Here is a 26,253-nt window from a genome sequence, read left to right as displayed (position 1 = left end):
ATACGGGAAGTAGTTAATATGTTACAAAAATAAATGGTTAGCAGTGTACTTTCACTGTCCATCAGGTAAAATAAAAAACAGTGATTCAGGAACAAGAGCAGAGTTCAAGGGATCAAGGGCTCAGACTCTCATTTCCTTTTTCTCTCCACACCATGAGGGGACGTCAGCTGCCCAGTCCAGTCTTGATTCTGCTCTTCCTGCTCCTTCCCAGAGATGCTTCAGCTACTTCAAAACCGTAAGCGACATGTCCAGAAAAGTCTATTGTACTCCTCTTTCCCATTGCGTTATCTGCTTCTTGATGTCTATCTTTTTATTTATTTTCTGATTCCCTGTGAAATAATCTATTGTCCAAAGGGCTTGGAAGAATTAGTTATTAAGTTGTTATTGCATTTCACTTACATGTGGAATATAATGAGCAAAATAAACAAAACAGAAACAGACTCATAGATACAGAGAACAGACTGAGAGCTGCCAGAAGAAATGAGGATTGGAGGGCTGGATGAAAAGGTGAAGAGATTAAGAAAAAAAATCTCATAGACACAGACAACAGTATGGTGATTTCCAGAGGATAAAGGAGGAGGAGAGTTAGAAGAGGGTAAAGGGAGCATAAACGGTGATGAAAGAACACTTGACTTGGGGTAATGAACACATAATACAATATACAAATGGTGTATTATAGAACTGTACACTTGTAACCTACATAATTTTATTAACCAATGTCAGTCAACCCAATAAATACAATAAAAAATTTTTAAAGTTGTTATTGTTCACATGGAAAGAAGTATACTCCAATTCTAGAAAACTCAGACATAGGGCAGTGACATTTATGAAACATTCACCAAATCTATATATATAAAAAGCCAGCGACCGTAACGGCCATAACGACCATAATGACTGGTCTATGACACCCACTGTGGCCACCGAACTGGCCGGATCAGGGGGTGGGGTCGGTCAGCCAACCTCATCCCCTCCCCCCTCACCAGCCTGCCCCTGATCAGAATCTCCCACCCGGATCAAGAGCGGGGCCGGCCAAATGTCCCCTCCCTTCCCCCCAGCCAGCCCGGCCCCAATCAGCCTGCCCCACAACAATAGGCCCGCAGCCCCTCCCCCAAGCCAGCCCACCCCTGATCGCACCCTGCACCCCAATAGGGGGTGGGGCTGGCCGGCCAACCTCCCACAGCCCCTCCACCCAGCCGGCCCCACCCCCTATGGGCCCCACCACCCTGATCAGCCTGCAGCCCCTCCCCCTGGCCAGCCTGCCCCTGATCGTCCCTCCACCCCAATAGGGGGTGGGGCTGGCCAACCTCCTGCAGCCCCTCCTCCACCCGGCCCCTCCCCAGATCAGCCCCCCCAATCACAGGCAGGGTCAGCCGGCCAACCATCATGGCCCCTCCCCCCAGGCCACCAGCCCCCGATTGGCACCCCTCACCATATTCAGGGGCAGGGCCAGACAACCCACTACCCACAGACCCCCCCCCCATGGCTGGCCCACCCCTAATAGGCCCCCCAACCCCAATCAGGGGCAGGGCCCGCCAGTCAATCACCCACAGCCCCTTCTCCCAGCCAGCCCAGCCTTGATCAGGCCCCAATCGAGGCAGGCTGGCTGGCCAACCTCCCCCCATCTCCTCCTACCAACAGGCCCAGCCCCAATCCGCCCCAATTGGGGCTGGGCCAGTTGGACCCCACCCATGCATGAATTCATGCACTGGGCCTCTAGTCTATCTATATAAAAGCCTAAGTGACCATCACAACTGAATGGATGACCAAACAGGCTGCATAGGCAACCAGGCCAGCAGGGGTGACCAAATGACTGAGCAACAGGCTGCATGGGACAACTAGGCCAGCAGGAGAGGCAGTTGGGGGCAATCAGGCTGGCAGGCAGAGGCAGTTAGGGGTGATCAGGTTGGCAGGGGGGCAGTTAGGGGTGATCAGGCAGGCAGGCAGGTGAGCAGTTAGGTGCCAGCGGTCCAGGATTGTGAGACCGGCAGTCAGACATCCCCCGAGGGGTCCCGGATTGGAGAGGGTGCAGGCTGGGCTGAGGGGACCCTCCCCCCCGCCCCGTGCACAAATTTCATGCACCAGGCCTCTAGTAATAATATAAAATTCTAAAATAAAAAAGTAAAAATTAAAGAATATAGAATTCTACAGCATTCATAGAATATAAAGAACATAGAATTCTGAACACACATACATACACATATAAAAGGTAAATTCTTTACTGGCACATGAAAGAGAGTTGGTGCACAGAATGAAATGCAGTGCAAAACCAGAAGAAGGTATCACAGGATTCTGTGAGAATATGTACAAAGGAAACTTAAACTCCTTATGGGACCTGTCACCGAAGTCTGCACAGAGAAAATTGCTTTCAAGGTTAGTCTTACAAAAAAAAAATAGAAATTTTCCAGATAGACAAGGACACTGTTGAAGGAGAAAAGGCATGGGCAAGCAGAGCTTTGCAAAGTGCAGAGTGTTTGGGTGCTTATAAATGATAAGCAAATAGCCACAAGAGAGAGAGAGATTTGTCTTCTGGGTGTAGGTGGAAATGTGTTTGGTGACTAGGCTAGCATGGCAAGGCTTTTCTTTCATCACCAGAGAATGAAAGAGAGAAAAGAGCTAATGTTGCTTCTGAAACAGTAGTAAAAAGCAATTCAACTCCTGCCTGTGTGTTAAATGATATCTCTTTAGTATTTCCTGGAACAATGACATTTTGTGATTTCTTCCATATGAAACACAAGATTACTTAAAGACAGGTTCTTTATGCTTTCAGTGATGATTATTTGATTAATCACATGTTGTTGTTACTAAAGAAAAGAAAATTTTTTCAGCTTTATTGACAAACAATTGACAAAAAATTATAGTATCCAGTGTGATGATTTGATCTATGTATATATTTTGAAAGGATTTCCCTCATTGAGTTAATTAACACATCTATTTCTTATAGATTTACTTTTTTATGTGAGATCATTAAGTACTACTCTCCTAGCAAATTTCAGTTATGCAATAGAGTGTTATCAACCATAGTCATTACGTTATATATTAGATCCTCATGCCTAAATCATCTTATAACTGAAACTGTGTACCCTTTTACCAACATCTCGCTATTCCCCCCAATACCACCCCTGACAACCACTTTTCTATTCTCTGTTTCTATGAATTTGATTTTTTTTTTTTTTAGATTCCACATATAAGTGATACCATGCAGTATTATCTTTCTCTGTCTGACTTATTTCACTTAGCATCATGTCCATCCATGTTATTGCAAATGGCAGGATATTCTTCTTTTTTATAAGACTGACTGCTATTTCATTATATATAATCACATTTTCTTCATCTATTCTTAGAGTTGAAAATTATTTCTACCCAAATTACATAATAACTCATGGAATACTTATCCAGTTTATGGACAGGTTTAGAAATATTACAAGGGTGAATATTTTTATAAGGTAAGAATATTAATGTTTAGTTTGTTGAGTGGAGGCGTTTCTAAGATCTTTTAGGTTGGCTTTTGAGGAATACAATCCTCTACACTCCTGAGGAAATCTGGCTTAGTTCTGATGGGTGGCAATAACCAAGATGATCTAGGAAACAGCCACAATAATCATGTCTTTTGACTCTCTCCATGGTTGATCCAGATTCTTCTTCTCTCCAGGCAGTACCTGGTGGTGGTCCCATCACAGCTGTACACGGGGGTTCCTGAGAAGGCCTGTGTCATGCTCAATCACCTGAATGAGACAGTGACACTTCATGTAATTCTGGAGAATGGAGCGCACAGCAAGGCCCTCCTTACAGACCTGGTGGCAGAGAAGGACTCCTTCCACTGCAGCTCCTTCATTGTCAGTATCACTCTTCGGAATAAGGGATATTGTTCATGAAAGCACGTATTAGTTGATGCCTTGCATTCTGACCCCCCAACAATAAAAAAGCATAATGAAGAAAACACAAGAAGTGCAGAGTACATTTCAAATCAGATTATAAACATGACATTCCTGCTGAATGGGCTTAGACAATATTCACAAGCAGATCTAATGCAATATATGAAAGCTAACAGTAGTTATAGGAAAGGTTTTTTGTTTGTTCTTAAACTTCTAAGACCGTGTTCATGCCATCACAGATATAAACACGAAGATTCATAAAGTTAAGTGACTTATCTACGATCTCACAGATGGCTAAGGGTTAATGTATTGTCCTAGTAAACTTCTATTATTTAAGATATTAAATGTTTAGTTAATCATACTGGCCTACTACAAATGATAACATATAATTGCTGTGACAATACAACCATGTTATTTCCTTCACTGTCATTACTAGTTGAAGTTTGTTTTATTTCAGTGACATTTTTGCTTTAATTAAATCATTGGGTTGTTAGTGTCATGTTGCACAAACATAATAATCTATAAAACAGAGGAAATAACCCTTGACCATATCCCCTACTAGTTCTCATGAGACTCACCAGAAAAATTAGAATATCATAAAGGTTGAGACCTTCAGAAGTGGGTCAGTCTGGGCAGATTCTTCAACTCATATTTCTGTTTTACAGATTCCAGAGTTGCCATCTTCCTCAGCATTCATTACTGTGCAGGTGAAAGGGCCAACCCAGGAGTTCATAAAGAGGAAGCCAATGCACATATTAAAAGTAGAGAGCCTTGTCTTTGTCCAGACAGACAAACCCATCTACAAACCAGGACAAACAGGTATAAGGAACCAAATGAGCAAGGGCAACTTTAAGGGGCAGGGTTGTGGGGGATTCTTTATTGAATCATGGAAGTCCTATCATGTTGTAATCTGTATTACTACTCTGGATTCCCATTGGAGTGTTTCATGGGAGGAAAATATCTCTTGCAGTGAAATTCCGCATTGTCTCTGTGGATGTCAATTTTCACCCTTTGAATGAAACGGTGAGTCTCATAATGATGGGTGAGGTTGGGAGAAACAGGCAAAAAGTTAAAGCCTCTTCTTGTGGGGAACCAATATGAGAGACTTAAATCTACCACAGAAACATTTCATAAGGGTACCATTGCTGTAGAATAAAGAAATCAGTTCATCAATTATATTTTTAAAGTAAATTAAATGGTGTTTAAATGATCTTCTTAAATATACCCGTTATATTTGAATTCTGTCTTAGAAAAAAAGAGAATTTCTTAGAGATAAATATCATCTGCAAAATAAACTTACTATTCGGACCTTTTTAAACCTAAGTGTAGATTTCCTCAATTGTACATCCTATATAATAAAAACTCAGTGACCAAATGGCAGAACGACCAGAATGACCAGAATGAATCAGCTCCTTGCCCCAGCCAACCCGCCCCCAAACGGGTCCCCTCACCTAATCGGGAGTGAGGCTGGTTTGCAAACTTCCCTCGGCCCCTTGTCCAGGCTGGCTCTGCCCCTGTAGGCCCCCCCACCCTGATCAGGGTGCAGTCCCCATCGGGGCAGGCTGGCTGGACCCCACCAGTGCACAAATTCATGCACCGGTCCTCTTTATTTCATAACGGGAAAGGCATAGTTTCTTAGGCTTCACAAAAGACATATGTTCCAAACTAAATGTATAAAGTGCTGTGAACCAAACTGAGGCAAAATTCCTTGATTGGATAAGAAATATACAGACTCACTGAGCCAGATACTCTATCAATGCTGATATTATGGTTTTCTCTTTCTAAACTCTATCTCACACTCATATTATTATTTCTTTTCAGTTCCCGGCAGTTTATATTGAGGTAGGTAATATACCATGTATTTTATTTGGGATGAGAACTTACTATAAATTATATTAAATTGCCTTTCTCCACCTCCTCATTCCCCACTAGCATTTCATCAAAACTAAGTAAATACTGTTTTTCTAGCTTATCTTAAATCTTTTGGAGAGTGGATGAGATGTAAATGGAAGAACAAAATTCCCTGAGATGATGCAATTTAGTGACTCTTCTAGTATTTCTACCCACAATAAATATGCCTAATCCCCAAAAGGTGTACTGTAATTTATAATATTTTATTGCTGGTAAATGTGTTGCCCTTTTCTCAATCTAGAATTCTTAGAAAACTTTACTAATATTTTTGGTGCCAATTTACCAAGCATCTATTATCCAACTCTCAATGTCACCTTCCCCAATGTCTCCCGACTCAAAAGTATATATTTTAATTGTTTCTTTTAACTCATGATGTTTTTATCTATAGAATCCCAAAAGGAACCGAATTTTCCAATGGCAAAGTCTCAGATTGCAAGGGGGACTCACCCAGCTCTCTTTCCCACTCTCAGAGGAGCCCACTCTGGGTGCCTACAAGGTCCTGGTGCAGAAGGAGTCAGGGGGGAAAATAGAGCACTCCTTTGAGGTGAATGAATATGGTAAGAATTCTGCACGTATCAAAGAGATTTACAACATTAGAGTATTTAAGATTGGCTAGTTTATGCACATAGATGACAAACAAAAATCTAGCATATAATAGTTAAAAATTAACATGCTTTTTTATTTACTTAAATATTTGCTAAGCACTTTCATGCATTATCTCAATTAAACTTCACAACAGCCTATGGGGAAGATACTATTTTATAAGTGAGTATATCATTATCTCCATATCAATTCTAGAAAAGTTAATAATTTACCAAAATCTACAGAGCCAATAAGAGGCAAGAGAGATTTTAATAGGTTCATTTGACCCTATTCAAACTTTATATTGTTAATCAAAACATTAGGTTACCTATATGCATCTGTTGATCTATAGCGTATAACTAAAGGTATTTCCTGTGATTATCTCCTGGCTGTCTATAAACTATACCTCCACTAAATTATAATAATCAGACATTGAAGCCATCTTATTAGTTAGCAGTTATGTAGATTTTTAATGTAAATTAAATATATACCAAGAATTAGGAAATCTATAACAAAAACATGATTTCCAAAACTCACCATAGCTTCCATGAGAATTATCGAAGATGGATTTATTATCTGAATAACTAACCTTATACAACTGTGGGAGGGGCCAGAAAAGTAAGTGTCCAGCAGAAGTTGATGAATCAGAGGAAATTACTAACCAGTTCTCCTGAAGCAATGGAAGGGACAAATATATCAGACCTGGCAAGGCCACCTTCAGGTGCCAGAGTGGACCATGAAGGAAAACTTATCTATATATATAAAAAGCCAGCAACCATAATGCCATAACAACCAGAACGACCAGTCATTATGATGCCCACTGCGGCCAGCGAACCAGCCTCACTGGGGGGGGGGGGGGGGGGGGGGGATAGAGGGGGCCAGCCAGCCAACCTCCCAAAGCCACTGAACGGCCTCTCCCACCCCAATCAATGGCGGGGTGGCCCACCAACCCCCCCATGGCTCCTCCCCCTAGCCAGCCCCGCCCCTGATTACCCCCCACCCTAATAGCCAACCTCCTGCAGCCCCTCCCCCCAGCCAGGCCTACCCCAGATCGGCTCCCCCACCCCGATCAGGGCTAGGGCTGGCCAGCCAACCACCTGCAGCCGCTCCCCCCAACCCTGCCCAGCCCCCAATGGGCCCCCACCAAGTGTCTGGTAGTAGGGCTAGGGCCTGTTAGTCAGCAAGGCTAGCAGTTGGGAAGAAAAGCTGGACACAGAGGGAAAGAATAAGAACAAATTGGAACCTACTGGCCTTATTGTACCTGTTACCACATCTAACCATGATGATCTTCAGGTGCTGCTTTCTTTTCTTTCTTTCTTTTTTTTTTTTTTTAATCTCGATCATTCGAGATTCGGACAAGGAGATTCTAGAAAATGTAGTAGTGGCTTCACCAAGTAAACATGGTACAAACTGCCCATGGTTATGCACGACATTTCCTTTCTCAGTGGTGTCCCTGCTGCTGCAAATTGTAATTGAAATCATTTCATGTGATCCTGCTATAAGATTCTGTAATAGAATTATTACTAATACTTGCAAGATCTCCTGCCCACTCTCATCTCTTTTGTTCTTCTATTGACAACAGTTTTGCCCAAATTTGAGGTCCAAGTGAAAATGCCCAAGACTATTGGTTTTCTAGATGAAACATTTGTGGTATCTGCATGTGGCCTGTGAGTTTCATTTTCATCTCATTTCTATTTTCCTCCTTTATTTGTATTGCAAATAACTGTTACTGGACTTTGAAGTATTTTAACTAGAGAAGGAAAGACTCTCTCTCCAACTTGCCTGAGCCCTGATTAGGGAGCAGGAGAGGTAGCATATGACACTTTTACTAATAATAATAAAATCTTTTCCTGAACACTTACAATGTGCCAGACAATGATTTATACCACTTACACTTATTAACATTTGTTAGTCTTATATGAACCCTATGAGATGGGGATAGTTATACTTAATTTACAAGTAAGAAAACTATAACATATAAAGTATAAAAAAAAAAACTTGCTCAAGCTTCAAAAGGTAGTAAATGGCAGACTGGAATTTAAATCCAACAGCCTGGCTCCAGACTCTGAACTCATCATCAGTATTCTCTATTATCCCTACAATTTAAAAAAAATAAAATCTAGCTTCATGAAGCATTTATATATCCCAAACACTGTGCTAAACTGACCCCAGGTATTTAACTCTGGAGCTCATGCTCATAACTTCTGTATTATTTTATGTCCTATTATCCCCATTTTTTATTGCTCCAAATTTCTTAAACTATGAAAAGTTAGAAGGTAAGCTGATCCTTTGTCTTAAATGCTGGATATATAATGTAGAAATCAAAATATATGTTATAGTTATTACTTTTCTGATTGCCTTTCAGTGAGTAGAGCATCCTCCAAATGCACTAAGGAGACACAATACCTCTTGCTTTTGAAAACAGAATGAGGAACATGTTTTTAATCTTCTTACCACCTTCAATGCCTTAAATTTTTCCATCAGAGGGAACACCTTTTTATTCAGACTTAAAGATTCAACAAAGTGATTGAAATTTAGTAAATAATTTATTACTTTATTAGCACTTGTGAAATTCGGGGGGAAAATTATTTTTAAAAAGAGACGTTTGGGGACATTGAGGCCAAATCTCCCCTTCCTCACAGTTTGGGCTAATGCAATAGATTCCAAACTTGTGTGCATCAGAATCTATGGAGGTGCTTAGATAAAAATGTAGATTTCTTGGCCTCACCTCTAGAAATTCTAAACATAAATCTGAGGAGAGATTCAAGACTCTGAATCTCAATATGTATCTCAGGTAGCTTCAATGTAGGTGGTCCATAAAGCATACTTTGAGAAACAATAAACTAAGTTTGACTTCACATCATGTCTTAGTCATTCAGGCTGCCATACCAAAATGCTACAGATGGGGTCGCTTATAAACAACAGAAATGCATTGCTCACAGTTCTAGAGACCGGGAAATCCAGGATCAAAGTGACAGCATAGCCGAGTTCTGGTGACGGTCATCTTTTTGGTTCATAGCTGGTGCCTTCTGGCCATGTCCTCACCTGGTGGAAGGGACAAGGGATCTCTCTGGAGCTTCTTTTATAAAAGCACTAATCTCATTCACGAAGACTCCAACCTCATCATCTAAGCACCTCCCAAAGTCCTTATACCCTAATACTACCCTCTTTGTGGATTAGGATTTTAACATATAAATTTAGGGGCACACAAACATTCAGACCATGGCACCAGATTTGGCAGAACCAGACTAAGTCATCATGCTATTCTTCATTTATAACATTTTTTTTCTGTAGAGCTAGTGCTTTCCAATTTAACTTCTCTTTTATCTTCTTAAAATACATAACAATTAGGAGGTGTTTCCAAAGCTGGAATCATAACCTAGATAGTCTGGCAGCAGAAAAAGGCAGAAATAAAATAGGCTTATAAGCAAACCTCAACTGAGGGGAAGGAATGATCTGAGAAATAACACATTGTTAATTTTCCACTTGGAGGTGTTTCAAAAGATTCCGTAAGTATTTTTTCTCCTGGATTTATACATGTATGTTTACTTAAATAATTATGACATAGTTTCAGAATAAGTGCTTTTAAAATACAAATCCTCTAGGAGGAAATATAATTGCTGTAGATGAATAAGATGGATAGATCATGAGGAAAAACAAAGGAGTTATTTATATTAAGTATTTTTACATGACTGCTTTATCATTATAGATACACATATGGAAAGCCTGTCCCTGGTCTGGTGACGATTAATGTATGCAGAAAATATACACGATTCTCTTCCACCTGCCATGGAAAACACTCACAAAGTATCTGTGAAGAATTCAGTCAACAGGTATATGGAAACCACTCTCCCCAGGATATTAAAATCAGATCTTGTTTTCTCCTGGATTATAATACAATGGAGAACATAATAGAACATTGCATTCTGAATATATTATAATAAAGAGTAGTGTTTGAAATAGTCACCTTGAAAACTTATGAAGGGAAACATCATATAATTGCATGGCAACATCAGGAGCCCACTCGAGGGCTGGGCTCATGGATTTATAGTGATATTTATTTGTCTAGTTTTGTAATTTTCTTCCAACTGCAATCAACATATGGTTATATGGGCATACAAGGATATGGAAGTATTCAAACTTGGCTAGATAAGCATGAGATAAATCTAGCAGTCAAAATCTTTAATATACCAGAGAGATTAAGATTAATTTTTATTTCCAAGTGAGTCATGGCCTCTATATATAGTTAAACATAAGTAAAGGTTATTATGCAATAAATATTTTTATGTAAGTACAAAAATAAAAACAAATCTTTATTAAAACATGGCTCCAAATATTTAGTTTGGAAATCTGATTACAGTCATGCGCTGCATAATGATGTTTCAGTCAATAACAGGCTTGGTCCACTTCTCTCCCTAATGTCACAGTGAAACACATTACTCATGTGTTTGTGTTGATGCTGGTGTAAACAATCCTAATGCTGCCAGTCGTATAAAAGTATAATAGCACATACAGTTAGATACAGTACAGAATACTTGATAATAAATGACTATGTTGCTGTTATGTATTTACTACTTTTTCCCCATATTATTATTTTTTTAATTTATCTTTATTGTTGAAAGTATTAAAGATATCCCTTTTCTCCCCATTGACTCCCCCTCCTCCCCACTCCTGTTCCCCTCCCCAAACCTTCATCCCACTATTATTTGTGTCCATTGGTTATGCACACACGTATGTACATATTAATTCTCTTATTCCCCCCCTTCCCTCTGAGGGTCTTTTGTCTGTTGCATGCTTCCATGTCTCTAAAATAGATTACCATACTCTTTATTGTTATTTTAGAGTGTACTCTTTCTACTTATTAAAAAAAAAAAAAAAACAGTTGTGAAACAGTATGCTATGTCATACCAGCCACAGCCTCATACAGGTCATGTTTACTGTGTCTCTCTTGATTACATCATCTTCTCTTGTGCTTGATTTACCCTCGTGTTGTTTTTCACAGTAACATGCTGTGCAGGCATTTAGCCTAGGAGCAATAAGCAATCCCATAGAGCCTAGGTGTGTAGTAGGTTGTGCCATATAGGTTTGTTTCAGTACACTCCACTCAATGTTTGCACAGCTACCTAAAGATACATTTCTCTGGATGTATCCCCATCATTAAGTGATGCATGACTATACTATAGTAATTCATCTATTTGATGAATAGATTTGTTTTTATTAATGTCTGAGACATTGAGAATGTATAGTTAAGAAAATACAATCCTTAGCCGATATTTAGGTGGAGGTAGGTACTGAGGCTTCCTGGATGTTATTTCGGGGTTGAGTTTAGAACAGCAATGACTGCTGTTCTTCTAAGATAAGAATGAGAGAAAGAATGTAATCATTTAAGAAACAATATATGAAAAAAAAGGGAATCACAAAATACTGTAACACATTTGGACAGGCTAAAAAGTTTAATATGACAAAAATGGAGACAGGGAAGAAGACAAAGATTGGCAAGAGTAACTCAATGAATGATTAATGAAGACATTTTATGTCATTTTGGGGACTGAGAAAGGTTCAGCAACTAAAAGATGGTCATAACATTTGTAAAATGTTCTTCTATAGACAACAAATAATTTTCATAGGTTGATAACTGACTCTGTTGATAGCAAATCAGAGAACCCAGGAATTATCTTCCTTTCTCTTCAGGCAGACAGTAAAGGCTGTTTCACACAACTTGTCAAGACTAAATTATTTCAGCTGAGATTAAAAGGATATGACATGAAATTAAGAGTGGAAGCCAAGGTCAGAGAAGAGGGAACAGGTTTGTATTATTTTAAAATATTAATTCATCAAATTATTAATTTTTATACATTTATCCAAATCCCATTCCATGTAAAACACTTTATTGTTTCTGGGTCAATGAAAATAGCATGATCCCTGCCTGCAAGTAATTAGGAATCTTTAAAGTTATGTATATCTATATGTATATATGTATGTATGTATGTATGTATAGATCAGTGGTTCTCAACCTTTCTAATGTCACGACCCTTTAATACAGTTCCTCATGCTGTGGTGACCCCCAACCATAAAATTATTTTCGTTGCTACTTCATAACTGTAATGTTGCTACTGTTATGAATCGTAATGTAAATATCTGTGTTTTCTGATGGTCTTATGCTCTACAGCAGTGGTTCTCAACCTGTGGGTCGCGACCCACAGGTTGAGAACCGCTAGCAAGGTTGCCTAAGACCATCGGAAAACACAGATATTTACATTATGATTCATAACAGTAGAAAAATTACAGTTTATGAAGTAGCAACGAAAATAATTTTGTGTTTGGGGGTTACCACAACATGAGGAACTGTATTAAAGGGTCGCGGCATTAGAAAGGTTGAGAACCACTGGTATAGATGTATAACCATAATAAAATTACTATCAGAAATGCAAAATATAAGGGATAAATGAGTATGAAGAGGAATAATTCTAACCCAAAACCAAAGAAAGCTCATTTGAGCTGATTTGTATAGAATGAATAATATTTTGAAAGATAGTGATGAGTGGGGAAAGCTTGGTAAGCATAACACAAATGTGTTTGGTCTCAGAAGAATCTGAAAATGTAGGTTGGTGCTAATGTAGAAAAATAAACCATATACTAAAGAAGTTAGACTTTATTATGAAAAGCATTGGATAACTTTAGATATATGTCAGGAGAATGATCTAAATAAGTGGATATTTTTAAAAGATAATTCTAACCAACATGAATAGGACAGGCTAGATGAAAAATGTGTTATAACGCAATATATATATATATATATGAAACCTAAGCAACCGTTATGACAGAACAACCAGAACGACTGGTTGACCAGTCGCTATGATGCACACTGACCACCAGGGGCAGATGCTCAATGCAGGAGCTGCCCCCTGGTGGTCAGTGTGCTCCCACAGGGGGAGCACCGCTCAGCCAGAAGCCGGGCTCACGGCTGGCGAGGGCAGCTGTGGCAGTGGGAGGCTCTCCCAACTCTGCAGCAGCACTACTGAGCTGTGGCAGCAGGAGCAGCAGGCTGGGATGAGTGCAAATGGCATGGTGCCTGGCCCTGGTTCGGGCTCCTCTCTGGCCGCCTGCTGCTTGGCACACTGTTACATCCCTTGGGGGATGTCTGACTGCCAGTTTAGGCCCAATCCCCACAGGCAAGGCTGGGATGGGGCCTAAACCGGCAGTCAGACATCCCCTGAGGGGTCCCAGATTGCGAGAAGACGCAGGGCAGGCTGAGGGACATCTCCCGCCCCATGCACAAATTTCATGCACCGGGCCTTTAGTATCAGAACATTATTCAAAGATAACCCCATGATTACAAATTTGGGTCCTAGAAAATGGAAATGACATTAACCAAAATAAGGAGCAGATAGGAAAGAACTATGGTGATGAGAATGTGTCCAAGATAATCTATACTAATAAAGGGGGAATATGCTAATTAGACCAGGAGACCTTCCAGGGGACCGGCCGGGGAGGGCAGCTGGGGCCAATCAGGCCGGCAGGGGAGGGCAGTTGGGGGCCATGAGGCTGGCCGAAGAGAGCAGTTGGGGGCCATGAAGCCGGCAGGGGAAGGCAATTGGGGGCGATCAGGCTGGCGGGGGGGTCAGTTGGGGGCGAGCAGACCAGCAGGCAGAGTGGTTAGGGGTGATCGGGCAGACAGGCATGTGAGTGGTTAGGAGCCAGCAGTCCTGGATTGCGAGAGGGATGTCCAACTGCTGGTTTAGGCCCTATGGGATAGGGCCTAAACCAGCAGTTGGACATCCCTCAAGGGGTCCCAGATTGGAGAAGGTGCAAGCGGGGCTAAGGGACACCCCCCAGCCCCGTGCACGAATTTCGTGCACTGGGCCACTAGTGTATTATAATATAAAATATCAAAATGGAAGTGGATTCATTCATTAGATAATTTAAGAAGAAAGCCAGAGCAAAATCAAAACAATAAATGTATCTCTGGAACCATTCTCATTGTGTCCATATCCTCCTAAGAGTAAATGCAATAGTTCTGAAAGTGAGTTCACTTAGTATTGCTAAATTGAGGCTAGAATTGAACAAGGATGGTCCCACGAAAGAAACAAGTAAAGATTAAGTTACCCATGATCATTCGTGGTCCAAAAATATTAAGTGGAAATTTTCAGACATAAATAATTTATTAGTTTTAAGTTGCACACATAATTTGTAAATTAAACTTTACCATAGGTAAATATGCATGGGAAAAAACATAGTATACCATATATAGGGTTGGGTACTATTTGTGGCTGCAGGCATCCACTGGGGGTCTTGAAACATATCCCCACAAATAAGGGGAACTACTAGATAGTTAAAAGATAGTACAAATAAGTCAGCATAACAAAATTAGAAGTCAGAACAATAGAGGGGAAAATAAAAATACTATTTCTTAGAAGTCACTGGAAGAATTTTAATTATAATTATTATGTATGAATTACTTCTGAGATTCATTATATTAAATCTGAAATGAGACTGCTATATTGGAAGTGAATAGGGAATCTTTTAGATTTTGATAAAATGGTACTTTAGATGTTGAAGACAAAATACAAATTGAGTGGAAAAGCAACAGTTGTTGCTTCTCCTTGGACAGGACTTTAAGTGAAAAGAAGGATCTTGCTGGAGAAGTTGTGTAATAAATTTAAGTATATTTTTAAGCCAATGTGAAGGATTATGTTTTATGCAAAAGGTTGTGGGCGAGGGCAGGGATATGAGAGAGACAGAATCACAGAGGATGAAAAAACTTAAGAACAAAAGTGGAACAAGTAGAGTACTTGTGAAGCCAGAGGAATTGGAGAATTATGGATGCCAAAAATATTTTTTTATATGAAGGTGGAGTTAATGTCAAATTACTTGTATTTTCTAAGTGAGAAACTCTGGAAAGAATAAGAAAAAGGGATATGGGTGGTATTTTGTTATGATGGAGTGAAGCTGGGATGAAGGTAGGAGGTAAGTTGACTACATAGAACTGTTCAACTGCACTTTTTTTTTTCAGGGCTGGAATTAACTGGGCATGGATCATGTGAAATCACAAATACCTTAAGCAAACTGGTATTTACAAAAATGGATTCATATTATAGACCTGGGATCCCTATCTTTGGGCAGGTAAAATATCTTTTCAATATAATCATAATTTGGGAGATATAGCTTTTTTTTAATATATTTTATTGATTTTTTACAGAGAGGAAGAGAGAGGGATAGAGAGTTAGAAACATCGATGAAAGAGAAACATCGATCAGCTGCCTCTTGCACACCCCCTACTGGGGATGTGCCCGCAACCAAGGCACATGCCCTTGACTGGAATCGAACCTGGGACCCTTGAGTCCGCAGGCCGACGCTCTATCCATTGAGCCAAACCGGTCTCGGCGAGATATAGCTTTTAATAAGTTTTTAGTCACAAAATCAAAATTTATTATGAAAATGAATATTTATTTATAATAAGAAAATAAATTATATCAAATCACAACTTTAAAAAGCAAATGTCATACGAAATCCAGAAAAATAAAGCATTTTTATTAATTAGCTGCCTAACACACCTCCATAATTCATTTTTTTTAGTAGTTTGGCTGCATACTCTTTGATTGCCTCTTTATAAACAACTAGAGGCCCAGTGCATGGATTCATGCACCGGTGGGGTACCTTGGCCTGGCCTGCGGGGATCGGACTGAAACCAGCTCTCCAACATCCCCCAAGGTGTTCCGGATTGCGAGAGGGTGCAGGCCAGGTCTAGGGACCCCACAGGTGCATGATTGGGGCCAGGGAGGGACCACGGGAGGGCTCCAGGGCATGCCCGGCCTGTCTGGCCTAGTCCCAATGGGCCGGACCTTAGCATCAAGCTAACCTCCCGGTTGGAGCATCTGCCCCCTGGTGGTCAGTGCACGTGATAGCGACTGGTCGAATGGTCAAATGAATAGTTGGAGATTTAGCATATTAGGTTTTTATTATATAGGATGATTTTGCAATATAATCTTTTATAGAAAAAATAGTCTTTCATCTAAATGATTAAGTTTTTCAACTTATTAATAGTTTTTTTAAGTTTTTCAGTTTCAAGGCTCAATATTGGTAAATTTTAGGCCCAATATCCAATTTAGTAATCTATCAATTTTCTTTCATATAAGAAATTCAAGATTTCTGGGCATGGTTTTTTCTTTCATATAAGAAATTCCAGTTTTGTTTTATAATACTAATATTTGAATTGACAGTATATTACCAACTTCCTCATCTTAGTGGCATATTATAAATTTTATGTTATTTTCATTTATTCCAGTATTTCATATCAAAATGTAAATAAAATATATAGATATGATTAGACAAGGTTATTTCAGGTTGGTAGAAAAGCACGAGAAAACTGAAGACTTGAAAGATGACTATAACAATGCCTATAAATTTAAGAACAATGGAAGAAGGTCTAAAGTTCTAAGTATGGAAAAGCTTTTCAAGAGTAAAGAACTAAGAGATAGCCAGTGTGACTGGCTCAGATAGAAGGTATAACTGGATTGACTGAATAGCTGTAGGTAAGCTAGAACAGACTTAAAGGACCGTTAGTATATGTTTAGAATTTTGAATTGAGAAATTACTGATGGTTTTAAGAGTAACAGATTAGTTTAGCTGAGTCAGTATAGAAAATGTTTTGAAGCAAGGATGAAGCAACAAGAGAGTGGACTACATAAGATTAAATAGAAAGCTAATGGAAACCAGATGGGGAAAATATTGTGGTTTTAACTGGATTGGTAGTAATGAATTCAGAAATAAGTAAACAGCAATAAAGTATGTTTTCCAGGAGAAGAGATAGCCCTTGCCAATGGGTTAGATATAGGCATAAAGAGAAAAATAAAAAGCCCTCAATATTCCTGCATAAACTATGCAATGGATGGAAGCATTATATGCTAAGATAGGGAACACCGGACATGGAGAAAATTTAGAAAGGTAACATCATGAGTCCACTCTGAGATATCTTCAAATGAATGCTCATGAGTTATCTAAATTGAAATATCAAAAAGGAAAATAACTTAGAGACCAGAAAGCAAATCTTATTTTTAGGTCCTAAGATCTTCAGTAGATGACAATGACCAAGATGTCAAGAGTGAACACAACAAAGAATGTAAGATGTTATGGCTATATAACACTTGAAACCAGCTGTCATTTTCATATTTCTAGGTTCTTCTAACTGATGAGAAGGATCAGCCAATCCCCAATAAAACTCTAGTTGTCCATGTGGGTCAAATGGAATATTCTCACTTTACTACTAATGAGCATGGTTTGGCGAACATGTCCATTGATACCACCAACCTCACATCTTCTATGATTATAGTGAAGGTAAGTGGAGAGGGGCATCTGGAACTGAAGATAGAAATCACTAAAGCCACATAGTTTAAGACTATATGGTAAGCACACGACTGTAGGGATAAAAGGTAATAAAGAGTGAAATAGAAAGCAAACAATGTAGAGACTTAAATTATAAGAAACAAAAAATTCTTTGTCAGAAAACTTCTACTTTAAATTGACTCTATTTATAACGTACTATAGTTTCAGGAGATATTTATTATATCATCTTGATATTCCCTTGAAAAATTCAATATTTTTACAATTTTATAATAAACTAGAGGCCCGATGCACGAACATTCATGCAAGAATAGGCCTTCCTTACCCTGGTTGCCAGCACCAGCTTCCCTCCTCCCACTGCCCACAGGCACCCGGGACCCCAGTTGGCTTCGCCCAGGCTGCCCACAGGTACCTGGGACCTGGGTTGGCTTCCCCCAGACCCCAGCTTTATCAGGAAGGACATCTGGAATGATGTCCAGAAGATGTCTGGTCTAATTAGCATATTACCCTTTTATTAGTATAGATTAGGTTTTTCTTGGTATCTTTGGTATAACACTATTTTTGTTTTGTGTTGAATAATCAAATGATCTTGTGCAATTTATAGCCATAAAGGTATGAAGAAAAAGTAATTGGTCTTGATCATGAGTGAATAATATGTATTAAATCAATACAGTATAACCTAAAATAAACTTAAGGGAAAATCATCCACAGATTATGCTTTATTTGGAGAATCAGCCTATAATAGAACAAAGTGTAATTCACATAAAATCTTCAGTAAATTATAAAGAGTGACTAACAAATGCGTAATATATATTAGTAACCAATAGCCTATTTAAGACCTTTATTCTTTCCATTAGGTCACTTACAAACAGCATAGCAACTGCTTTGATAACTGGTGGCTTAGAGAAATTCATCCACAAGCACAGCACACTGTAAGACATATTTATTCCCCAAGCAAGAGTTACATTCACCTTGAAACTGTTGCTGATACCATAGCCTGTGGGAAAACCCAAGAGATCCAGACACACTACATCCTGAATGGACACATTCTGAAAGATGAAAAGGAGTTAAACTTCTACTATTTGGTAAGACTAAAAGCCATTGTAGCTCTAATTGTTTAGATCCCCAAAAGATTGGGTTTCTATCTAACTATTATGAGATATCAATATTAAAATGTTAAGCAATATTCTGGAAAAATATTTAATTTTGACATTAATTAGAGAACTGAAAATTAAAATAATAAAGCAGTATAATTTTATTTATAAAGGTTCTAATAATTTACAGAGTTTATGACTGGTACAATTTCAGGGGAAAAGTACATTCACAGGCATATTATAAATTGATATGATATTTTTGAGGCTAAAATACCTGTTTATGTCTCAAAATTAAAAATATTCAAAGCTAGTAGTTACCCAAGTAAGTCATTGTTAGAAGAAAAAAATGTATGTGTAGGAAATTCTGTATAGGAACATTAACTATAAATAATACTCTAAAATTCTATGAAAAAGTTTTTTAAAATGCCAATAAGTTAGAATCTTAGTTTTATTGCTTCCTAATTATGTGACCTTGGACAATTTACCTAATCTTATCTGTAAAGAGAAATATCAGTAATCTTATCCTAATACTGAAGTTGATATTTATAACAACTTTGTAAGGTTACTATGCAAATTAAATAAAATCCTAAAACTATTTAGTTCAATACTTGTCACACAGAGAGTGTCAATAGTTTGTGTGCTTTTTCAATAGAGACTACAGAGAATATTTATAAATATTTTACCTCTGCCTTCATTAGAGGTTGTTTTGCATATAATAGATCTTAAAACATTTGTTAAAAAACTATGAAAATTTGAAATATAAATATTCATGATAGAAAGTAAATATTAAGTAAAATACAAAAATATTGTAAAAGTATGTTTCTTACTTAAAGTGTCTAACTATACACATAGGAAAGTATTAGAAGAAAATACTTTGGTGATCCAAAATAACTTCTGGGTTGGAGTAGTGAGATTATTGTTTCTTATATATTACAAATATGTTTAAGTTTAATATATACGCTCAAAAATAATAATAAGTGCAATTTCCTCTGTCTTTAGATTAAAGCAAGAGGAAGCATCTCCCAATCAGGAATCCATGTGTTGCCCATTGAACAAGGGGACAGTAAGTATTATCAGGATTTCCTATTTTTTTCTCTCATATTGTCAAATCTTGAGCATTTTAGCAAGAATGAATTATTTTTACATTAGAGAAAATTATCAACAACCTTCTGTCAACCAAAGATGAAAAAGCTGATACAAAAGGATGCCATAGAGGTTTAGTTTAGTTCATTTAGTATATTTTCTTCTTTTAATAGTATTTTTACATATTAAATTTTATTTCTAAAATAAAATATATTCATTTTATAATGGTTTTAAAAATACAGACAATAATTGAAAATGTAGAAATTCACCAAAGAAAAAATTCACTCTGTATATTTTTGTATTAGTTTCCTATTGCTTCTGTCATAGAGTACCATACCCTTTTTGCCTTAAAACCATGCAAATTTATTATTTACAGTTCATAGGTCAAAATTCTCACTGGGCTAATAATTAAGGTGTCAACAGGGCTACTTTAGTCTGGAATTCTAGGTAATTATCTGTTTCCTTGCCTTTCCAGCTTCTAAAGAACTCCTGCATTCCTTAATTCACGGGCCCTTCTTCTATCTTCAATGCCAGTACCACACCATCTTCAAATCTCTCTTACATTCCTGCTTTTCTCTCTGTGTTTTCTTTTTTAAGGTTTAAAAGTGAATATTTATTAGGATGGGAAATTAGATCATAATAAATTACCAGTGCCATAAAGATATGTATACTAGATTTATCAGGATGATCACTTAGTAAATTATATAATGTGTAATCACTGGATTATATGCCTGAAACAAATATAGTGTCATCTGTCAACTGTAATTGAAAAATAAAAGATTATATAAAATACAAAATATTTCACAAAAAAGAAAAGAAAAAAGCATTTCTAGTGATTACCTTGGGCCCACTTGGATAAGCCAATATAACCTTCCCATCTCATGGTCCTTGACTTAATCACATCTGCAAAGTCCCTCTTGCTATATGTGAGAACTTTCTTCTTTTCTAATATAGTTGTTGGTGCTATGCATTGTCCTCAAAATACTACTTTAAATGCATCTTACAAATATTCACATGTAATATGAAGGTTGTTGCTAACAGCATATCAAAAACCAAAGAGCCTCATAAAGCCATTTCTTCAAAATTAGTTCTTATAATAGAGTTAAATTGTATCTGGATTAAGTACCTAGAGGGGTGGAGTGAGAAGAAAATGTCTCTCTAAGAAAAAATATACTTCATTTCATTTGACGATAACTATATAAATGGTTGTTTTTTCATTTGTCTTTGACTTGTAGAAAACTCAGTGCTAAATTTAAGTACTCTAGTGTATAACCATTTTGTTAGTAAAGTTAATTCCTGCCTATGTCTAAGCCTGCTCCAGAAATCCGCCTTCATACAGTTTCAGTATTATTGTTTCAAATTTATATTGATCATGCTGTTTTTGTGTATTTTCACCACAAGCTGCCTTCAAATATTTTATAGCTATGGGAAGGGTATATTTTTTAAAGAATTTTGTACTACAAAGATCAAACTTAGAACATTTATGAGAAAATTAAGCAGGCACGTTATGTAAGTTCTATGCAATTTACACAGAAAGCAACTACTAAGATAAATACAGAGAATTCTTTTATAAAAATCAGAGGCACAGGTTGTTTTATATGTGATTATTTGTACCTATGTCTGTGCTCTTTTGTAAATAGTTTGAGGGTAGTGACTAAGTTGCATTCTCTGAATTGTCCCCAGGCATTTGACAAGAATTGCACTGATAGAAATAATTAAAGATTTCTACAAGTTCTACTCTGGACTTCTTTCTTAATACATCTTGTTTAATTTAAAATTTGAAACATGCTCTAAATGGCTTTTATATACTTAAACAGAGGAAATGAGTAAAGTAATCTAAATCTTCAAGGAAAAATATCATTTAGTTCAGCATATATTTATTGAACACTATTATATGCACAATTATGTAAATGCAAGTCTTTTCTTACTTCAGTATACTCCAAATATGAATAAGTAAAATTATTTGAGAATCTCTTCTTTGTAAAATTGAGACCTCTTCCCTCTTCTTAATCTATTTTTTTGGACTTCTTTATTCTCCAGCAAAGGGGGTATTTTCCTTCTCCTTTCGAGTGGAATCAGAGATTGCTCCTACTGCCCAGTTGCTTATTTATACTGTTTTACCAAATGGAGAAATTGTTGCAGATACACAGAAACTCAAGATTGAAAACTGTTTTGCCAATAAGGTGGGTGTTTTGTTTAAGTCCTTTCCTTTTATCCAACTCCCTTTTGGAAATATGGAAAATAAGAACATATGTGCATTAAAATATTGCCATATAGTGTCCTAAAACTTGCCTCCCTAGGTCCCTAGAAGCAGAGAGTGATGCCATACCCTGAGAGGTCTAGTGGAGGAATCCAAAGCAGACTGCCATAAACACAATTTTTTGTATCTGGTTTTATCTTAAAATTCATGTGAAATTCAGAACCTATTCCATTATGAACCTTTAATAGTTTTCATTTTTGAGTGGTTTTGTTCCAATATTTTTCAATTAAAAATAATGTTTCAAAAGGATGTTTCAATTTTATCCCATCATGCCCCTCTGATGCACCTCCATGTACAACTACAGAAACCAGTAACTTTTGTGAATTTAAATTTAGTTTGCTGATACAGAACAGGGGTATATGTGCGTATCCCACTTTGAGAAACATAGCCTGAGCACTCTAATAATATCTTTTTAAAAATATGCCTAGAAGAACTCTTTAACATTGGTCTTCTGGAGGTTAAAACAATACGCATCTATAGCAAGTGAACTTTCCTTGTAATGAGAACTATATTTAAGTTATCCATGTCTTACTATACAATGATCTAAGAAAAATGCACAGTGGATTCTGATATCCATTTTCAATTCAACCTTACTAAAGCATGCTATTAAAGAAGCACAGGTGTCCCAGAGCATAGTTCCTGTCCTGTTTGGATGTCCTGTGTGTTTTACATGAACCAGAAGAAATTCCTGCTTTGAACTTCAATGCCCTTGTTGCTCATTATGGACAGATAGCAGTTTGTTGGGCCTAAGAATGGCCGTGTTATGCTACAGCTTTCAACACCTTTACTCATTCTAGCAGTGGTCTCTCTGTGATGCAAAACATATGAATACTCCTGTGCAACACCATAAGACTTACATAGAGAAGCAAACCTCCATGGGCCTTAGGTCAAATATCTTTTAATTTATCATTGATCAGGCAAGGAGATCAGTTATGAAAAATAATAATTATAGTTGAAGAGTTTTACAGTATTTAGAAGTTGATTATTTTTATTTAACAAAAAAAAAAATTATAAAAGGGGGCTGTGAAAGTTAAAAGTTAAGGCCCCTAGAAGTTAGGCATTCTGACAGGATGAAGAGCAAACAGAGTAGGCTAAGAATGTGAAGAAAGATCCAGGTCAGATTTAGACGTGTCTTCCTTCAAACCAATATACTTTAAATATTTTTTTCAATCATTGTTGAGGTAAAGAAAAACTGCTTTCTAGTCAAAATTCATATACCTCTTTCTTAGTTTAAAAATAACAGATTAAAAATAAATATATAAATAAATAACAGATTTAGCATATACGTTAAATACTATGTAGCAGTTTAAATTGCCTGACATTCTTAACTGGATCTAATTATTCATTGAGGATAACATTGCTTAATATAAGTAGGTACAGACTCCCAAAATATGGCTTAAAGTTCTTTTTTCATTCTCAGATCAGTAAAACATTTTATGTTTTCTAATATATTCACTTCTTAGCTAAAAATATTTTCAGTTTATTATAATTCCAAATAACTGACTTGATATGAACATATTCACAAACATATTATAATGAAATTAAATTTTATACAAATAAAAACAAACATTTAAAATAGAGGTCTCCATAAGCAGTATTTTCATAGTATATTGAACTGTAGATATGACTACTATAACATCTAGAGGAAAAATCAATTATTTTTTTCATGTACGTCTCATAATACATAAATCCAAACCATTACATGAATTCACTAGACAGTGTAAATGAATTACTATAGTTAAATTCAGCAATCCAAGTCAAATATTATTTTACTAAACACACTGACTTTTCATTCCAATCCAAATCAGCTTTCAATTCAAGAACCTATGTTACCTGATGCTACTACAGTAACTTAATTTTATATTATTTTATTTTATGTTTTGGACTATAAGATAAAACTCATATTTCACTCAAGAAGTGTTTACACAAACATAAGGACCCAATAGCTTCACTTACCAATGAATTGCTACTGGCCAAAGCAGAATCAAATCTCTAAAAAATTGTGCATAATTTTCCATTATTTTGTACTTTTTATTCTTTATTCGCAGTTCTTTGAATTTTCTAAACCAGTTAACTCAGGATGTATATTAAATGTTTAATTTTTAAGACTCAATACACCTCTGATCCCACTAAACATTACTACACATCTTTAGAATATCACATGACTAAGACTGCCAACCAGAGGAGACTTGGGTTGGCTGGTCTCAGAGGTAAAGTGATTTCTTCTCCAGTGCCATGCAAAACAGTCAGTGCCATTCATCACAAAAACACTGCATGGAGAGTGGTCAGCTACCACAGGTATATAACTTAGTCAGCATGTGTGTTCTCCTTCCCCTTCAGGAGTCTATCTTATTGCGATCGAAACCAATTTATACTTCACCAGTTAGATAAGGAGCGGGAAATATGAGGTAACTGGAACCACATTTTCAGTTTATTCCAGAGATGGTTAACTGGTCATTCCTAGGTGGAGTCACCTCTTAATCCTGCTCTAAAAATAGATGAAGGGAAAGGAAGTGTAGAAAGAACAAGGCCTACTTTAGGGTAGAGGAGATTTTTGAGATTGTAATTAAAAATTTGCTGCTATAATCGTATTCTCTTGACAGGTAAATTTGAGCTTCTCCTCAGCCAAGAGCCTGCCAGCTTCAGGAACCAACCTGAAGGTCACAGCCACTCCTCAGTCCCTCTGTGCCCTTCGTGCAGTAGACCAGAGTATGCTGCTAATGAAGCCTGAAGCTGAGCTCTCGCCTCAATCAGTGAGTCCTATTTCAGTCTTGAATATTAGAAAATGCACCTATGATAAGACCAAAGACCATATTTGGAAGTTGGAAATTATAATTACAAAGGACACGTTCTTCAGCATGTCAGGCATAATGTATTGTTATGTATGAGTTGAAATTCAGTTCGGTTCCAAGAAAGGTATTGCCCAAGGTGCTCATTTATCATCTCATTTCATTCTCTGTTATAATATACTAGAGGCCAGGTGCATGAATTCATGCATGGTGGGGTCCCTCAGACTAGCCGGTGATTGAGGCCTATTGAGGGGGGGAGGGGGGGCGCGCAACCAGCAGTGGGGAGGAACCACGGGAGGTTGGCTATGGGAGCACACTGACCACCAGGGGGCAGCTCCTGTGTTGAGGGTCTGCCCCCTGGTGGTCAGTGCACATCAGAGTGACTGGTCAACCAGTCGTTCCGGTCATTGAGTCATAACGGTCACTTAGGCTTTTATATATATAAATTCTCAGTGAAGGAACAATCTTGCTCACCACAACATTCTCTGTGCCTAGCACAGTACCTTTTATATAAAAGATGCTCACCTGGCCTCAATGGCTCAGTAGTAGAGCATCTACCTATGAACCAGGGAGGTCACAGTTCTATTCCTGGTTCGCTTCCCAGTCAGGGCATATGCCAGGGTTGTGGACTTGATCTCTGATTATGCCATAGACAGCCTATCAATGATTCTCTCTCATCATTGACATTTCTATCTCTCTCTTATCCTCTCCCTTCCTCTCTGAAATCAATTAAAATATATTTTTTAAAAAGATGCTTAACACATTTTAACAAATGAATAATCTATATAATAAAAGCCTAAGCAACCATTATGGCGGAACGACCAGAACAACCAGTCACTATGATGCACACTGACCACCAGGGGGCAGACGCTCAATGCAGGAGCTGCCCCCTGGTGGTCAGTGTGCTCCCACAGGGGGAGCACCGCTCAGCCAAAAGCTGGGCTCATGGCTAGCGAATGCAGCGGCAGTGGCAGGAGCCTCTCCTGCCTCCACAGCAGCACTAAAGTGCAGTGAGCTGAGCAGTAAGGAGCAGTGAGCAGAAGGGTGGTAAGGAGCGAGGGGTCCTGGACTGAGAGAGGGTGCAGGCAGGGCTAAGGGCCCCACCCCCACCCCCAGTGCATGAATTTCGTGCACCAGGCCTCTGGTTGAATAATAATTCTTAAGGTGGGTATTATAACCTCAATTTTATGAGTGAAAAAGCACAGCTAAAATAGACTAAGCAATTATAGAAAGAATATGCCAAACATATATTTTAAAAGTGGGATTTGAACCAAATTTCAATTAGTGCCACTTCAATTGCACTACATTTCAAGATAGTATGC

At 37.8% G+C, this 26,253-nt stretch overlaps 1 protein-coding gene across 1 annotated transcript in view; it reads left to right on the top strand.

Moving 5' to 3' along the window:
* Positions 1 to 26,253, top strand: part of LOC307102055 (alpha-2-macroglobulin-like protein 1) — a gene marked incomplete at both ends in the record, with an annotated part of 100,420 nt that overhangs the window by 51,821 nt on the left and 22,346 nt on the right. The window contains 11 exons of the mRNA XM_079775512.1: positions 3,633 to 3,833; positions 4,538 to 4,691; positions 4,843 to 4,895; positions 6,172 to 6,340; positions 7,948 to 8,032; positions 10,075 to 10,198; positions 17,541 to 17,699; positions 18,563 to 18,790; positions 19,799 to 19,862; positions 21,923 to 22,065; positions 24,746 to 24,895. Coding sequence (XP_079631638.1) covers positions 3,633 to 3,833; positions 4,538 to 4,691; positions 4,843 to 4,895; positions 6,172 to 6,340; positions 7,948 to 8,032; positions 10,075 to 10,198; positions 17,541 to 17,699; positions 18,563 to 18,790; positions 19,799 to 19,862; positions 21,923 to 22,065; positions 24,746 to 24,895 — 1,530 coding nt within the window. The remainder of the gene's footprint in view (positions 1 to 3,632; positions 3,834 to 4,537; positions 4,692 to 4,842; positions 4,896 to 6,171; positions 6,341 to 7,947; positions 8,033 to 10,074; positions 10,199 to 17,540; positions 17,700 to 18,562; positions 18,791 to 19,798; positions 19,863 to 21,922; positions 22,066 to 24,745; positions 24,896 to 26,253) is intronic.

This window comes from Cnephaeus nilssonii, assembly GCF_951640355.1.
Source record: "Cnephaeus nilssonii genome assembly, chromosome: 6".
NCBI classification, from domain to species: Eukaryota; Metazoa; Chordata; class Mammalia; order Chiroptera; family Vespertilionidae; genus Cnephaeus; species Cnephaeus nilssonii.
Note: the sequence above shows the minus strand (reverse complement) of the source record. Positions and strands in the feature narration are given on the sequence as shown.